The following is a 19,165-nucleotide window of genomic DNA, read 5'->3' as shown; positions in this document are numbered from 1 at the left end:
CAGTGGCAGTTAGAGCACCTGCAAAACTCTTTCCAGAGTGCCTCGGTTAACGGAAATAAACAAGTGTTTGAATGAAAGAAAGGACTTGAAAGTATCGTTAAAGGTAACGAAAGAAAAGAGTGACAGAGTTAGGATGGTGAGTCTGTTCCCGCGGTATGACAGAGAGGAGTTTAGAAGGAGGGCCATAACCGCAAATGACTTTATGCGCAGGTTATGCAGACGGTGTGGTGTGGAATTCGTGGACGTGTGGAATGAGTTTGATGGGTGAAAGGATTTATACAAGACGGATGGCGTGCATTTGAATGGATTTGGTGTGTGGAGACTGGAAAAAGTGTTGCTGAATGAAGTGAAAATGGATGTGCAGAAGAAATTAGAACTACCAATGAGGGGGGGGGGGAGTGGATATACAGACATCAGTGAGACAGCTGAGTGCAAGAATGTATATAATGTACCCGAGCCAGTACTAAGGACAAGAAATCGGAATGGGATAGTTAGAATAATGCATCAAGATGGGGTGGGACAAAGGGACCTCTGCATTTCATGTATACTAATGCAAGGAGTATTAGGAACAAGAAGGAAGAATTTTTGGCCTTGATTGGCTCTTCCTGGTCACAGGTTATTGGTATTAGTGAAACATGGCTGATGGAAGATGATACAGTTAGTGGGATAGAATGTGTAGGTTATAGTGTGTTCAGGAGGGACAGAGAAAATAAAATGGAGGGGAGTGTTATTGATGATAGCTGATGAACTGCAGCCAAGGAGAATTGAAGTTGTATCGCAGGATAGTGAAAAGAGCTCATCTGAGGCTATTTGGTGTGAGATTGAGACTGGCAGAACAAAATATACAGTTGGGTGCTGCTATAGACCATGTGATGGAATAGATGGTGGAGATAGTATGCATAAACAAATTGATGAAATGAGTGGAAGGAGGGTAATTATTATGGGGAATTTCAACTATGGTAACATTGATTGGAAGGAGAGGACACATGTGAGGATGGAAATGGATTTTATTCAATTATTAAGAGATAACTATCTGAGATAGCATGTAATTGAAAACACTAGGGATGTGAGAGTGCTTGACCTGGTAATAGCATCTGAGAATTTGACTGTAATGAACATGACCATGTTGCCATCTATTGGTGAGAGTGATCATAAGGTCTTGACCTGGGAGGTGGCTAAAGGTGTGGAATTACCGTGCTGGCAAGTATGACAAGCTTAGGAGATTGTTTGGATCAGTGCCATGGCATGTAAAACTGCAAGGGATGGATGTCGATAGAGCATGGGAAGTGGTCAAGAAGCATTTACAGGAGGTTATGGCTGATTGTATACCTAGGGTCCGAATAGTAAAACAAGTAGGGGTTAAATGGATGAATAACACCATTAAGCTTGAGCTGCAAAAAAAGAAACAACAGTGGAGGGAATTTAAAGAAAGAGGTGACCTGCAGCCACATGAACAGTATAAAGTACAGGCCAGAAGGGTAACGAGCGTGGTAAAAAAAGCAAAAACGGATTATGAAAGGAAACTAGCTATGCAAACTAAAGAGAATCCCAAACAGTTCTTTCAATATGCTGCAAGCAAGGAAAAAACTGTACATGGCAAAATGATTTTAAGGAATGACGATGGTAAGGTAGTAACTGAATCAGTCGATATAGTGGAGTTACTGAGCGCCGCACTTTGCAAAAGTAGTTTATACAGGAATCGTGATGAATGAAGTGGAGGTGAATAGTCCATTACAGAACCTTAATGTGAATACATCTGTGGAATTGGATGGTATACACACCAGCTCGTGTCGTACGTGAAGCGGCTAAACAATTGTCAGTGCCCTTGACCATTTTGTTTAATTTGAATCTCGGGTCCGGGTTAGTCCCGAGGGGGTGAAAAGAGGGGAAAATAGTTCCACTGTATAAAGGAGGTTCCAAGACTGCTGTTGCAAATTACCGACTGATCAGGAGTCGTTCTCAAAGTCTTGGAGAAAGTAGTCAAGAGGAAAATACGGGAATGGATAGATGAAAATGGGATACTGTATGGGGGACAGCAAGTTTTGTGAAGGGTAAATCATGCCTTAGTAACTTGCTTACGTTTTATAACACAGTGACAGCTGAACTGGATAAGGGTAATGGGTTTACAGTGATACTGTTGGACCTTGCTAAGGCCTTTGACAGGATACCACATGGAATTCTAATCCGTAAACTACAACATATGGGAATGGATATAGGGTTGGTGAGACAGACAGGAGGGTGGTTGATGGAGAGATATCAGAGAGTGGTTTATTCAGGAGTAGAGTCCAAAAGACGGCCTGTGACTAGTGGTGTGCTGCAGGGTTCAGTTCTTGGACCACTACTTTTCAATTTGTTCCTTAATGATATAGGAGAGGATCTGAAAGGAACAGTTAATTTGTTCGCTGATGATGCAAAGTTGGGTAGGGCAATAGTGAATGAAGGTGTCAAAATCTTGCAGGACGACTTGGATAGATTGAAGTTCTGGGCTAAGGAGAATGGATGTCAATTTAATGTGACAAAATGTAAGGTTATGCATTCTGGGGTGAAAAAGATTAGCAGCATTATACCACATTGGTGTAACTGTACTCCAGGAGATTGATGAGGCCAGGGACTTGGGAGTGTTGGTGGATAGGGAGGTGAAGTTTAGGGGATACATGCAAAAGTAGCTAAATCAGCTCATCAACTCACTTGGTTGTTGAAAAATACTTTGACAAGCAGAGACAAGCAAGTTATTGTACCTCTGTACCAAACCTCGATAAGACCTCATCTCGACTACTGTGGCCAGATTTGGTCATCTAGGTTTCTTCTTGATGGGGAGGAGGTGGAGAGGATCCAGAGGCGAGTGACCAAGATGATAGCAGGTCTATGGAATGAGCTCGATGGGAACAGGTTGAAGATTTGTGGGTTGCAGAAATTAGTTGATAGGCGAAAAAGGGGAGATATGATTGAGACATTCAAATTGCTAAAGGGTTTCTATAGGATTAATTCAGAGGATATTTTTGAGATTAGGACTGGTGGTGGGAGAACTAGGGGACACCTACGGAAGCTGGGCAAGAGTGTGGTTAGCAAGGGTGTTAGAGCTGGGTTCTTTACTTTTAGAGTGGTAAATGAGTGGAATAAGCGTCCAGAGTCTGTTGTGGGTGCTATGACGGTGAGTGAATTCAAGGCAAGGTATGATAGATACTGTGAGAATATCGTATAGTTGTGTGGACATGATGTTTAGGGCTTCCCTCAATGAGTCTAAGGACTTCCCCATAATAATAATAATAATAAAAGATTAAAACAAGAATATAATTTCTTGGCATCTTTAATTTATATTATACAGTCTTTCCATTCTGTTGGATCTTTCCTGAGATGAGATGCGAATTATAAATACAGGTCAGGGATCTAACCAGTTTGCTGATTGCATCGCTCAATGCAGTGTAGCGTAGCACCACTGTAAAATCGTGTATAGAAGGAAATTTATGCAAAACACCTTATATACCGATTTTACTGGTAAACAAATTCCAATAAAAATACTTGTGATTTAATAGAAAATTTTATGTTTAATGAAATGGAAATAATAATTTGTGAATTACTGAATATTGTAACCTACAAATGTTTTGTAATAGAACAAAGGAAAATAAGTGTAAAATAATTTGTGTCTAAAAGAATCTTCTAGTCAGCGATAATTCCAGATGGATTATCGTATTAAGTTATGACCTGGGGCAACTACCATAACAAAGGCCAATATTGCACAGAGGTTTCCTGCCTCAATGCAACAACCGAAAATGGTGGCGGGTGCAGAACATTGAATTATTTATTTATTTATTTAGTGTATGGCTCACACATGAAAAGTTACTTTACATTAATCCTTAATATATATATGGACATAGTAATAAACATATGTACAATAAGAAGACATAATACAGTCATAAAAGAGACACTCAAGAATAGGCTACAACTGAATGTCTAGGTGATTATCCAGTCGACTGCACTTGGTGTAGCATGGATGAAGTCTGACAGGTTTCCACTGTATTCACGTAGGACACATTCTGCTATAACATGATTAATTGTCTGGCAGGGTGATCTACAGTCGCGCCTGGGTGAGGCAATCATGCCCCATTTGTAAAGGTGGTCTGCACATCAGCCATGGTTGGTGCGGATTCGGTTAAGGGCAGACCAAGTTTTCAGAGGTAGGTCAAAACCCGAAGGTATCTGTGTTGGGTCCACTAATTCATGGAAGATCCCTGTTGAAGTGTTATACCAGGACTCTTTCCACTTCTCCTTCATGTTGAAGCTTGTCTCTGCAAGATTTTTTACTGTTAAGATTGGAGGGTGCCTTGACTTTAGCCTGTTTATTTCTAGGGGTGGGATGTCTTCATAGATTGGAAGATTTTGGATTTCCATGATTTTGCTGTATTCATGTAGAAGAAAGTTGGATCTGAGGATGTGTGGAGGCGGGATGTTGCTTAGCACTGGGAGCCAGTAGGTTGGGGTTGATTTTACAGTTCCAGAAATAAGGCGCATAGTGGTGTTAAGCTGGGCATCAACCAAATACACATGGGCACTGTTCAGCCATACGGGTGAACAGTATTCAGCTGTAGAGTAAATGAGGCCAAGAGCAGTGCAGCGAAGTGTTGTTGCTGGGGCACCCCAAATTGTTCCACATAGTTTTTGCAGTATATTGTTTCTTGTTTTTAGCTTGGATGCTGTGTTAATGAGATGTGGTTTAAAAGATAGTGTTCTATCTAGAGTGGCGCCCAGATATTTTGGGAATCTGTTGTAGTGTAGCAGTTTGTGGTTGAAGTAGACCAGGGTTTCTCAAACTTTTTCTATGACCGAACACTTCACAAATCCTGAAATTTTCACGGAACACCTTGATTATTTTGTAATATATTAATGAATAAATAATTGGTAACTTAGCTGATTCTTATTTTTAATTAATAACTGATAATTAATTATTAATTAAACATCAATTAAACCGTCATTAAATTCATTTGTGCTGATTTTCATTGACATATCCTATTCTGATCACCAAATCTTTATATTATAAGTACAGTACTTACTAGTGAATGCAGGCTTTTTCTCCTGTGTGCTGGTTTTGTAGGGTAGGTAAATATAAATTATAAATAAAATAAATGAGTAAATCTAAGCGTTAAGAAAAAAACAAACATTTATTGTCAAATGTTAATTATTAAAAACAAAACACATAAAAATAGTAAAACAAACTAGGGTACATAAACATATAGTGCAAATTAAGTTCTTAATGACTACGATGTTTTTGGGTCACCGAATTACAAATTCTTTTGATATCAGGCACAATATTAGAAAGTTGAATTCTCATATTTGGTGTAGCGTCGAGTCTGCTCGTGGACTTTGATTTGATTGCAGCATAATATGAAAAACCTGCCTTGCATAAATATGTTGTAAAAGGAAGTAAAACAAGAATAGCTAGTTTTGACATGCTGGGGTACTCTCCTGTTAAATTTGTCCAGAAATAATTTATTGGCAGTTCCTTGTATTTTTGTTTTAAATCAGAGTCACTAATTAAGTTGATTAGATTTTCATAATCATTTGCGCTGAAGCCTGCTGGCTTAGCCGTAACTGTAAATGGATTTTGGAAAATATTGCAAAAGGTTTGATTGTAAGTCATGCAAGTGTTGCAAAATTACGTTAGAAACTTCTTCATTTACTTTAGAATTTATTTCAGATCAAAAATTCATGATAGGTGGGAAAACAATCAAAATTATTCTGTTCAACTGTAGAAATCCAGAATTGCAACTTCCTATCAAAAGATGTAATTTTATCTCTTGTATTAAAAATTGTAATATTCTTTCCTTGTAATGATAAGTTAATTTCATTGCACTTTTGTAAAAGTATCTGCCAGATATGCAAGACTCATCAACCATGAAGAATTTCTTAATAATTCTATAAAAGTTTGTCCTAAATTATGTGATGTCAAGAAGACCATTAACTCAATACGAAGTTCAAAAAGCCTCAATAATGCTTTTCCTCTGGATAGCCATCTCACTTCAGTATGCAATAAAAGTGCGTTATGTGCACTACCCATTTCATCGCACAAAAGTTTAAATAATCTGGATTGAAGTGTCGAGATTTAACATAGTTGATCATTCTTACGGCTTCATCCAAAATGTTTTTAAATATGTAGGAATTCTTTCTGTTACTAGTGCTTGTCCATGCAAAACAGTGACTTTTGTTGGCTCTTGTAGCTACTTTCAGTACAAATATCTGTACAAATATCAATACACTTCTTCCAACTGATTTCCTGTTTTGTAATATAATTATTAATACAGTTGAATATATCTTCTCTGGTAGTTTTTTCTTGTAGATATTAGCACGAGTAAATCTTTTTCAATATTTATCAAATATGTAACGAACAAACACTAGTAATACAGCGAGTCCTGCGACATCTGTAGATTCACCCATTTGCATTGAATATTCACTGCAAAGTCTAAGTCGATGAATTAGCTCTTTCTCTATGTCAGCAGAAAGATCTTTGATGCGGCGTGAAACAGTATCATTTGATAATTGTACTGCAGCGATTTTTTTTAGCAACCTGCTCGTTTAACATGCATGATACAGTGTCTTTCACACACGGCTTAATGAGCATCTCACCAATTGTATGAGCTTCACCATGAAGTGCAATGCGGTAACTCACATGAAAATATGCCTCTGTTGCATTTTCAGTTCTAGCAATTGTAGCCATTTAAAGTTTAGATTTTTCTAGCGAGTCACGTCATCTCTTAAACAAAATTTATATATTTTCCTTTGTAATCAGTGTGTTTCGTTTCAAAGTGCCTACGAAGTTCAGCTAGAGCCAAAGAACTGTTTATTAGTATTTTATTATATAAAACACACATGGCATCAGGAGCATATGTATTGCCAATACACATAAATCCATACTTTAAACAACTTTCATGGTACTTCCAGTTTTGGTCTGGTCTTAGATGACAATTGTTCTTTAATATTAGCTTTTGAAGAAACCGCAGTTTGCAATTCCATATTTTCTCCAATCATACGAGTAGATGTGTCAGCAGAAGTACTTGCTCCTCCTTGTGTTAAGTTCCTGCCTTTAAACAAGAATCCATGGGTAGTTTTTGAATAATATTCAAATTCCAATATTTGCCAGAGCTATAATAAAAACAAAGAGAATTGTGTTGTAAAGGTAACTTTAGTATAAAAAACAATAAGATTATAAATAAGAAATGTCGAATAATATAAAAGTAAATTAAGGCAATAAAAATCCCTTATTATTATACAGGCAGTATGCGAAACTTTAAGATCGAAAACTACGATCTAAGAGTTTCACATACTGGCAGTATAATAATAAGGGATTTTTATCCCCTTAATTTAATTAACTTTGACAGAAAAAAAACATAGCCGTCTCCTTTTCATCTTAGTTATAATATAATATAGGGGCACACCTTTCTTGCATTCGTATAGTGAAAGTATGTAAGTTCTTTTCACTTAAACTTTGATATCATCCAGCTACCACTCACTAATGAGACCTCAAAAAAGGTTGAAACCGGTCTGGGTAGTGACCTCTCCTCATAATGTAAAGCAGTATTACATCTCCTAGGAGCTGTGTGTTTTTACATTATGAGAAAATATCAAGGATAGTGAGGGAGCTTGCTTCACCTTTGCTTCGAGTTCCCTTGGTGTGGTACTACCAAGTGGTCACTTACGCTTGGATTCGTTGGCATGAAACTCTTAGATCGTAGTTTTCGAATAAAGTTTCGCATACTGGCTGTATAATAATAAGCCACTAATGTTTAAAAATATGCCACTTGGTCACTGACATTTGCTACACAGATGTCATTTCCTTCAGTTTAGAAAACTGAGAATATGCCACCCATTGTTGTAATGGGCTTGCAGGCAATTTTTATGACCCCTCATAAACAGCGGTATTCCCTTTCCCAAATGTTGAAAGGTTTCGATGTGTGAAAATTAACGATACACAGATGCTATTAGGCGTTCTGGGTCTGAGCTTCTACATATTCACGAATATTATTCTCCTCAGAATATTTCCACTATAAAATATTTATTCATGAAAAATGCTTAGAAAACTAAAATGACAAATTCCAGAACTTCTCGCGGAACACCTATTCACCTGCCGAGGAACACTAGTGTTCCCCAGAACACAGTTTGAGAAACCCTGAAGTAGACCATGAGTTCTTTGTTAGCCTGGTTATTGTTTGGGTGGAAGCATGAAACTTGTGTTTTGCTAGGATTCGGGTGTAATCTCCATTTGCTGAAGTATTCATCTAGGACTGCAAGGTCGTTTGTTAGTGTATCTTCCATTGTAGTAAAATTGGTGTGCCTGGTGGCTAGAGCAATGTCATCAGCATAGCAAAAAAGAAAAACAGAACATCGAAATATCCAGGGGAAGATGACGTAATAAACAAACCCAAGGTCATCAGAGCTAGATAAATACAGGATTGCTGTGGAGAGTCGAGGCTTTTTCCTTTTTCGGGTTATTCATCTCACTAGTCAGGTGTGCAGTGTTTGGGGAGTTCGAGTTCATTCCAGAATGCTGTTGGGTCAGCAAGAAGTTATGAGGTCAAGTGGAGTTCTGACCTGAGGTTATGATGTATGCAATGGCAGCAGAGCTTTGCTAACATTGTGGGAGATGATTTGTGATTGCCGTCGGAGACCTGCATTCTAGACAGAAAATGCCAAGAGAGCAACGTGACTAAGATTAGCAGTTTTAAAGGAAATTTGATGATGTGTTTCCTTGCCACCAAGTTCCTAATGCTCGCTGATAATAAAGAGGAATCTCACAAGCCCCAGAAAAAGTATCCGAGTTCAGTACTAAAGACGAACGGTAACCGAAAGAGATGATTTCAAGGATCATTCAGAGAAAACCAGACATCTGTTCAAGTAAGATCTTTCCATTGTTTAGCTAGAGAAAAAGATTGTGAAGGTGTTTAATTAAGGGTTTTGTTAGATATGGTACTTGAGGACTTTAGGCCTAATGCTGATATTTGAATTGTTTTGTCTTATGTGAGAGAAAGCCTAGTTTAGAAATTTAGGTAATATATCTTGTGTTAAATGCTGTAGCTATTGCATAAACTTGCAAATGTTTATTTGAGGTTGATTTGAGTACATCTAGGTTAAAGTTATAGACACATAGTCCTACTAGAAGTGATTGTGTTAAGGGACTAAATGTAAACGTAATTTTGAGTTGTTATTTGAAGCATAGAAGCAAAATCTACTTGGAACTTATAATCGACCTTTTGTATATTTCATTAGTGATGAATAAACTGTTTTACTGTTACAACTTGCCTGATTCATATTTCCAATGCACTACTCATTAAACTCGAATCTGTGTGCCTTAAGGTAGATATTGCCACGACTGTAGATTAGAAGGGTTAAGCTGCTAGATTTAATTATTATTAAGAGAGGAAGGTTCCGTGTGTTTTTCTTTGGAGGGAGATTCACATCCCATTTGCGTATTTTGGTAGCACAGCTATAAATCAAACAAATTTTCCAAAATTCTGTTTAGAATAAACACCGGTACATCAGACAGAGGTTGGCTCCAGCCTGAGGCGATTTCTTTGTTCTGTGAGCTTTGCACATGCGAGCTTCAATATTTGTGGCCAAACGGATAAGAGAGTAATCAAAGTTAGGTAAAACTACGGAGTATGTTGCATACACTAGGTTGATAGATCATAGTGAAGTGAGCGCTGATTATTTGAACAAATTAGATTTGCTTCTGACACAAAAGGTATGTCTACATTCAGTAAAGTTATTTTTACACATTTGTTCTTTTTATTTATCATCATCATCACGAACCATGGGCTCACTGCCTGTTGATGTCTGATGCCTGTTTCACTATCTTCTTCCACCTTTCTTTGTCCAGTGCACTGTGTCACAGCTTTTGTACACCCATTCCACACCAGTCTTTTATATCGTCTATCCATTCTCTGTATGGTCTACCTCTTCTGTTTAAACCATCCAAAATACCAAACATAAATGTCTTTATCTTCCGGTCCTCACTCATTCTACAGATGTGTCCAAATAATTGCAGCTTCTGTTTTATAATCTTCTGCATTAGATTCTGTTTTGGTTGTATCTTCTGATAGAGCTCTTCATTGGTGATTTTCTGTACCCATCCTATTCTTTGAATCTTCCTGTAACAAGTTCTTTCAAATGCCAAAATTCTTTTTCTTGATTCCTTATTTATTACCCATGTTTCAGATCCGTACACTACAACGCTGAAGATGCATGTTTCCAATACTCTTAGTTTTGTTTGCAGACTGATCACTTTACTTTTCTAGATGTTATCAATATAGATATTGATTGCAAAGGGAAGAACAAATCCTTCAGATTTGTTCTTCCCTTTGCATTCCTGATCTTTATTTATTTTTTACAGTCCAAGTCATATGTCAGTTTACTTCCCAAATATGTGAATTGTTCTACATTTTCTATATCAGTTCCATCCACTTGTATCTTTTGTTTCATGTTCGTCTCACCAAATGCCATTGTCTTTGTTTTTTCAAAGTTCATAACAAGTCCAAATCTCTTTCCTTCCTCATTTCACAGTTTCAGTGTTTTTTGTAATTCTCTTTCGTCTTCTTCAATAATAACAATGTCATCTGCAAATCTCAGATTGTTAATTCTCATTCCGTGTACAGATATTCCTTTGGCATCTTCTTTCATTTTATCCATTGCTCTTTCTAAATGTGTGATGAAAATGCTTGGTTATATTGGGTCTCCCTGTCTAGTAACTCTGCTTGTTTTAAACCATTTCCCCAAATCATCACCTATTCTAACTGCTGTAACTGCATTCTGATAAACATCTTTTAATATAGCTGTTAGTTTTTTTATCAATTCCATAGGATTCCAGAACTGCTAATGTCATTTTCTGGTCAATACTGTCAAATGCTTTCTGAAAACCAACAAAGCAAGCCAGCAAAGGTTGGTCGATTGGTAGAGCCTCTGCTACTAATGGCTCAGTTAAGTAAGTTTGAGCGCAGTTAGTAGTTGGAAGGGGGCCAATCGTTCGATGCTGTTGGCACACTCTCCCTCGATGAGTCTTTGGACTCCCTGGAGGTGTCAAATAATAATAATATGTTTTTCTATAAATATGCTGGAGTTTATAATATTCCATGTGCTTGTGGCTCTAGTTACATCGGACAGACTTCGAGAAGCCTCGAAATCAGGCAAAAGGAACACATTGGCTATGTCAAAAACAACAGACAGGATATTTCTGCCCTATCATCTCATTTCTCTACAACTAACCATGTCATCGAGTGGGACAAAAGCTGTTTTCCTAGAGGAAGATTACCATTCAAGAATTTTCAAAGAAGCAGCCACAGTCGCCCGATCTACTGTCAACCTTAACAGAAATCAAGGCCTAATACTCCCAGAGATATGGAAAACCCTAATCAGAACTTTAAAAACAGAAGAAATGAACTTTAATACAAACTACAGAAAGTTCCTTAGCAACAGCTAGCTAACTTTTTGTACATGCGATACATGTTTCACTCACATTCGATACTATTCTATTTGTAATTATTCTAGTCAGTTTTTTACAGTTATTTTTGTCAGTTTTGCAGTTACGCATAATTGTGAGATTGTTTAAACTTATAAGTACCCTGAAGATGCCAACAGTTAAAGCGTGGCAAAACTAGTTGGTTCAGTTTAATAATAAAATTGATCAACACTTGATCTGCAACCAAATAGTATTATTATACTAATTTATGATCAAGAAAATACCTTCATGATATATATGTTTTTGTTTTTTCTCCTAGCTTTCTCTGCTATTAACCTCATTGTCAAAATCTGTTGAATTGTAGTTCTATCCTTCCTAAATCCTGCTTGCTCGTCTGCAAGGTATGCTTCCAATTGTGTTCTCAATCCTTCTGTCAATATAATCATCATCACTTTATCAAGGCAATTGTTCTATAATTTTTACATTCTAGCTTATTTCCTTTCTTGTATAATGTTACTAATATTGATTTCACCCACTCCTCTGGCATTTTCCCTTCTTTCCATACCACATTACATAGTTGGTGCATTTCTGTAACCATACTTTCACCACCAAATTTAATCATTTCTCCAGTAATGTTATCGTTACCAGGACTCTTGTTGTGTTTTAGCCATCCTATTGCTTTTTCTACCTCTCCTCTTAAAATGTCCATATCATGCTCATTACTTGGTGGTGATATCTGTTTCAATTCTTCAGTCAGTTTCCCAACGCTATCTGAATCTAATTTTTCTTCATATAACTCACTACAGTATCTTGTCCACCGCTGTACAATTTTTTCTTTATTCATCAATACTTTGCCTTTTTCATCTTTAATTGTGGTCTGTTTTGGTTGTCACTTTCTATTAATGGTTCTGATCATTTTGTATACCTCCCTTGTTTTATGCTCTCCATAGTACTGTTCTATATCGTTGCATTGGGCTGCCAACCATTTTCATCTTATCCATTCTGACTGCTTTTTTCACCTCATTACACTTTCTTCTATATTGCTCTTCTATTTGTTCTGACGTATCCCTTTTTATCTTCAACATTCTTTTCTCCTGTACTAACTTCAGTGTTTCTTGTGTAATCCATTTCTTCTTGATCTCCTCTTCTTCTGGTACTGTTTCTTCAATTGCATCGTCTATCGCCTTCATTACTCTTTTCACTCTTAAATTCGAGTTTTTTTTCTTTCTCCGCATTTTTAAGTTTCTCTTCTAACACTGTTCTGTACCTTCTTCCTATTTCTGTTTCACTTATTTGTGCTATATCTCTTCTATTCTGATCTTGGGGTTTATATTTCTTTTTTAATTTCATCTTGATGTTTGCAATCACTAAACTATGGTCCGAGTCTATATCCGCTCCTTGAAAAGTTCGACATTGCTGTACTGATGTTATCCATCTTCTTTTAATCATATCAATCATGTTTTTGGTTTTCCCATCATTTGATCGCCACGTCCATTTTCTACACTCCTTTTGTTGGAATCCTGTGTTACAGATCATCATCTCATGGTCCACAGCAAATTCTAACAATTTTTCACCTCGTTCAGTTCTTTCTCTGAAATCATATTTTTCCATGACTCTTTCCCAACCACCATTATCTATCCCAACTTTGGCATTCCAATCTCCTTCAATAATTAGCACATCTTGCTTTGGTATTGTTTCTATTGTCTCTGTCAGATCTTTGTAGAATAAGTCAATATCCTCATCTGTGCTGTCAGATGTGGGTGCATATATCTGGACTATTGATATGTTGAATGGCTTTGCCTGAAATCTTGCTACTATGATTCGTTCATTAACTGGTTTGTAGCCTAACAGTGCCTCTCGAGCTCTTTTGCTAAGAAGGAAGCCAACTCCTGCTTCGTGCATGGTGTCATGTCCTGACCATATTACTTCGCATCCACTGATCTCTCCAGATGATGTCCATCTCATTTCTGCCAATCCTAGTATATCCCACTGATATCTCTTCATTTCCTCACAAAGTAGTTCTAATTTTCCTGACATCCAGAGTGTCCACACATTCCACATTCCCACTGATAACAGTTCTGTTAGTTTCAGTTTCTGCTTCCTTTCGGTATCCCACTTTTCGATCCAACCCCGATCGCTCGATTGGTATCGCGGGCCTTGTTTATCCGGGCAACGCCCGAGCCGGCATGTTGTAGCTGTTGAATGTATAGCAGGCATCAGATAACAATCGTGTTTTTTCTTTACGGTCAGAGCATCGATACTCATCTGACCGACCCTCCTCCTTTATCCAGGCTTGGGACTGGCATGAGACCCCTAAGGATCCCATGGCGGAGTTCTTTTTATTACTTGCAGTGTAATGATAAAATTTGCTTTTGTGTCACTTTTAGCCTGCACAGCCAATTTCTTTTCATACTCAGACTTAGCTTTCCATGCTATATGCATAACTATCATATGGTCTGCATATTTCATACCTTCTTTCATCCTAATTCTTATAATATTCTTTCCAGATCATTTTCTTTTCATGGTTTGCTTGCTTAATAAGGCTGCACATCTGCCTCAGTCCACTCTGTTTGTTCTTTGAACTATAGGGACACATTTAATACATCGTATTATTTGTACTTAGCTACTTCCCCAGTTAGTGCACATGATCACTATCATCAACTGTTGGCAAAATAGTTACATCCCTGACTTTTTTTTTGTTTATATATATCCCACCGCTCTCTCTCTCTATATATATATATACACAGATACACAGCATTCTGTAGGTCTTGTGACCTATAGTATATCAGTTCCAGGTGCAGATAAGAAAAAAGGAGGATTCTGTTCACATTTCTTCTGTTCTGAACAGTCAGAGGGTTGTTAAGGAAAGCAAAGAACAGAAGTGATGGAATGAAAGAGGAGGCATAAAAGTTGGTTTGGCAAATTTCAAGCTGACTGTAAATAGCCAATTCAGCAGAGCATTGTTCATGGAAGTATGTGTAGAACAGTCATAAGATGGAAACTGAATGTCAACGGAAAAGCGAATGAAGTGGATACACGAGAGAGGGATCATTAATTAACCAGACTGCTTCATCTGGGTAGCATCGAACAATCTTAGGGAGGATTTTGGTGCATCACCCCCAAATAAGTGTGGCAATATTCCACATTTGAAAAAATTTGGAATTTGTATAGAGTTAGCAGCTATAAAGTAGTGTCTTGAGCGGAAAAGTAAACAAAGTTTTTGGAAGCTGCAGAAGCTGTAGTTGAGATGTGTTTGTGCCGGGAAAGTCACGAAGTCTATAAGGTTGTCCATGCCCTACTGAAACATGGCTAGAAGATCAGAGTTCAGGAGGTTGATCATGGTGGATCTTGAGGATTTTTTCTAGCAACTGGACATTGCAAGGTTTGCCAAATGAAAAGGGGGAATGCAGTGTATTGTCATCTGTAAAGCTATGGACAGGATTTGAAGTCTGTGAGAGTAGGCCTTTTATATACAGGAGGAAGAGAGATTGCATGAAAGCACAGAACCTGGGAGTACTCCTGTACTGATAAGGAAATCTGAGGAGAGAAAATCAGTCATCATGACTTAAAGTGAGCGATTTGGTAAGAAACTTGGTGATCCGGTTGAAGAATATGGAAGGCAGAGCACAGAATTGCTGTTTGCTAAGTAGGGCTCTGTGCCAAACCTAAGCAAATGTTTTTCAGATGTCGAGAGAAAACCACTTGAGTTTCTTCGAATTTTTCCATGGCTTAAGTTTAGTGGTGGGTGGTGAAGGCTTGAAGATCAGCTGTTAATTGAGAGTGGTAGAATCCATATTACTGGTCCCTGATTAGTCGATAAGTCTCTAGGTGTGCAGAAGTTGGTTGTTAATGACCTTCTTCACGCTTTTAGAGAAAACAGAAGTCAGAGCAATTGGACAGTAGTTCACTGGCTGACTTTTATCACCTTTCTTTGGGATGGACTGGATGTGAGCCTGTTTCCATGCTGTAGGATAGATGCCAGCTGAATAGAATAGACTGAAGAGGTGATACAGGATAGTGTTAGTTCTGGGACACAATATTTTAACAGAATAGGCAGGATACCATCAGGACAGGATGTCAGGACCAGAAGTGATGGCACTAATAAACTCTTACTTGAGGTCTCCTCAGCACTTTTCAGACATAAACTTCCTCACCAAAACTTATCTCTAACTTAAATCAAGGCCCTAAAATCCGAGATATAATAATCATCTTACCCTACAAAAGAAGACAAGAATAATGTGGTAGTTATAATGGACACCACTGAGTACAACAAAAAAAAAATTTCTCTTCTGTTACAAGATCAGTTCACTTACCAGGAGATTCCTCAGAACCCCTACATACCAACAACCAAATTAACAAACTTAATTCCTTACTCAACAAAGTGATTAGGTCGGATGAAGATACTATCAAAAAATTGAAGCCTATTTTGGTAGAAGTCCACATTCTTATGGCCATCCAAAAATGCAAAATACATAAGGAATGAGTTACACTCAGATCCACAGTGGACTGCATACTCCCCCACCTATAACTTAGCCAAATTCCTAGCTCATCTTTTAAGCTCCCATACTGGTCACACACAAACCTTCATGAAGAATTCATCACGTTTTTTTGACAAAAATAAAAAATTTAACCGTTCAGCAAATAGACCTTATGATTAGCTTTGATATCCAGTCCTTATTTATTAGTTTACCTCTAGCTGACACTCTGCAACTGTTATCAGATGAGTTTCCTCCAGACATAGTTGAACTGTCTGACTTTGCCATGCAATCAGGTTATTTCATCTGAAAGAGCCAATTCTACAAACAGATTGAAGGAACTGCCTTGAGAAGCTCCTTATCATTTGCACTTGCTACTTTCTACTTAGATCATCTTGAAGAATCCCTATTCTCTCCAATACAACCCCACTTTCCTTTTGGGTCCGATACGTAGATGATGTGTTTGCCATCTAACCAGACTCAGAAGAATCTCTTTATTAGCCATCTAACCAGACTCAGAAGAATCTCTACTCTCCTTTAACCAAAATCAACAGCCACCGCATTAACTTCACTATAGAAAAGAAAAGGATGGACAATCAGCCTTTCCAGATGTCCTCCTTTCCCATACTCCTTCTGAAATACTTGCTACTTCTATTTACCACAAACCTACGTTCACAGGCAGCTACATACAGCACATCTTAAAAAATACACAACGTCAATTCTTTGCTCAATAGAGCATGTGTTATCTGCTCCAATTCCAAACCATCTCACCGCAGAATGGTTTCACCTCAAGGAGTTTAAATGCATCTTAGACTCTTACAAGCCCATCGCCAAAAATCCTGAGCCTGTATGGCGAGTCCCTATCCGATATATCACAGACATCTCTGGGATGATTGCTAAGATCCTGAAAAGATATAATTTAGTTCTTACTTTTTTTTCATTATCAACAAAATCTCCTCCTGGTTACCATCCACAAAAGATAAATAGCCCACCCCCACTCTCTCTCTCTCTCTCTCTCTCTCCCTCCCTGATGCTTACCAAGTTCAATGTGAGTGCCTCTGCTCGTATACTTTGGACAAACAGGACATTAAGTAGTTGTTTAATGTCCTGTTTATCCAAAGTATACAAGAATACCAATCTCATATTAACAACAATAAACAAGAAAAATCTGGCTTTGCTCAGCATGGAGTGGACACTGATGAGCATGATATCCTACGGTCCAATACTTGCCTTTTACATCAGTACAGGTTTAGGTTTAAGCAGTTATTTAAATAAAGTGCCGAAGCACTTCTACACTGCCCAAATTTAAATCAGGATGATTGTCTCTCTGTTGCAAAGATTTGGGAGAGTCTAATGCTCACAAATGGCAAGCAAAATCCCCTCCACACAATTTTAATTATTATTTTATTTATTTATTTTTCATTATTTTTAAAAAATTTAATATATGCTGTATATTAATTTTATTTCAAATAATTTAAGTTTAAATTTGGGCCTAAATTGTTATCTTATTTTATTATATCCACCCACTAGGTGGAATACAGCATGTGGCTCAGCTTTGTAAATAGGAATTAACATTCTTTGTCATAGCATAATCACCTTGTGATTATGCTAATACACTGATGATGATGACCAGTTAGTTTCTGATTGAAATATTTATTATCATCATCATGACACCACCAAGAAGACAAGGACTCATCACAGGACGGCACTCTACTCCACTACACATATCTAACCATCTCCCCTATTACTTAATTCTCCTACTACACACAACTACCATCAACAGCATCTACTACCCATCATCCACCACCGACAGTATTTTTTGTCTGTAAATTGCACGTGTTCTGATGGCTGATTTGCCTATATTAAAATTACTATACTCTTGGGAATATGTGCATCTAATAAATGTTATCATGGCACAAGTTCCATTATATATATATATATATATATAAAAAAGAAAAAAAAAAAGATACATTACCATTGATGCTTCCAACAGAATTGCAGGTATTGTAACTTGATGAAAATAGTAAGTTTTCATGCACAAAAAGTGCTTCTATTCTTTCTAGTCCGGTATCATTATAATGCAGATCCTTAACTTCACCTAGAAAATATACAGAATTTTGTTTTAAAAGTTGTATAAATAATAACTCTCTAATGTCTACTAATAAAAACAAGACTAAGAATAAAAATGAATAAATTTTAAAGTCTGTGTGTGTGCACATCAATACACAAATTGTTAGAAAACTTGCAGTGTATCAGTGTTCATATTATGTCAGCCAGCTGTTAGATAAAGATGGAACCTTACATTATGATTTGTGAATAACCAGGGGGGTTGCAGTTCATTAGATGGAATGAAAGAGAATGGCAAGAAACTGGCTTGATTAATTTTAAGCTGCACAGTAGATGGAGTTGTGCAGCAGTGGCATGTATTTTAACATGAGGAATGTAGTAACCAGTTCAGCAGAAGAGTGACTGTAAGAATTCAAGCTTACAGCCTTCAATTAACCATGCTTGAAATCTTACAAGAAAGTTCCTAAGTCTATCAAATAATAGCCTTAAAACATAGAATTACTTAATTCTTGACTTACCTTCAGTCTCTAACGATGAATACAAAGCAATATTTAAATCAATAATACCCCCATTTAATAGTGTTCCATTTAGCACTGTTTTGTTATGGCATTCATGCCTGGTAATTCCCAAGATTGGCCATTCCCAAAAATTGCAGCATAGGTCACGTGAATCTGAGCGCTACATTTATTACTAGCATGTGCTAAAATGCGATAAAACTTAAAAAAAAAAAAAAAAAAAAAACACTGCAAAAATAATACATGATGGAACATATATACGTCTATTCACACGTTATAATACATGATGGTTTATTCATTTTCAGTTACAATCTAGAAATTATTGAACAAAGAAAAAAAACAACAACTAAACCAATACTGTTATTACTTTCACTTTCGCAGTCGACTCTATCATTGTCATCATCGGACTTGAGTAACAAAATCGCTGAATCTCTTCAACATCTGATGGATTATCCAATCAATATATTTTTCCCACCATATTCAACAGTAAATAAAAAAAAAAAATAACTAAACCAATACTAAACTGATACAATTTACTATGAAATATCACACACCTTTACATAACACGTGTAAAACCAAAACTGACCGCATAAACAGTATGGAATATCACTCATAATATATGCATGCGCAGCTATTCATGACCTCCAAGCTATACACTGGATATATGT

The 19,165-nt window shown here is 37.2% G+C and overlaps 1 protein-coding gene across 3 annotated transcripts in view; it reads right to left on the bottom strand.

The window, feature by feature from the left end:
• Positions 1–19,165, bottom strand: part of LOC150105360 (transducin beta-like protein 3) — a 324,945-nt gene that overhangs the window by 49,334 nt on the left and 256,446 nt on the right. For all 3 annotated transcript variants that reach the window (XR_016548482.1, XM_090394739.1, XM_090394738.1), the window contains exon 9: positions 17,891–18,013. Coding sequence is in view for 2 of the 3 variants with exons in the window: in XM_090394739.1 (XP_090250865.1) it covers positions 17,891–18,013 (123 nt within the window). In the remaining variant the exon portion in view is untranslated. The remainder of the gene's footprint in view (positions 1–17,890; positions 18,014–19,165) is intronic.

The sequence above is a fragment of the Typopeltis vanoorti genome, chromosome 6 (genome assembly GCF_054136105.1).
Source record: "Typopeltis vanoorti isolate ZY-2024b chromosome 6, IOZ_Tvanoo_1.0, whole genome shotgun sequence".
NCBI lineage: Eukaryota > Metazoa > Arthropoda > Arachnida > Uropygi > Thelyphonidae > Typopeltis > Typopeltis vanoorti.
This window is presented reverse-complemented; position numbering and strand designations above follow the sequence as displayed.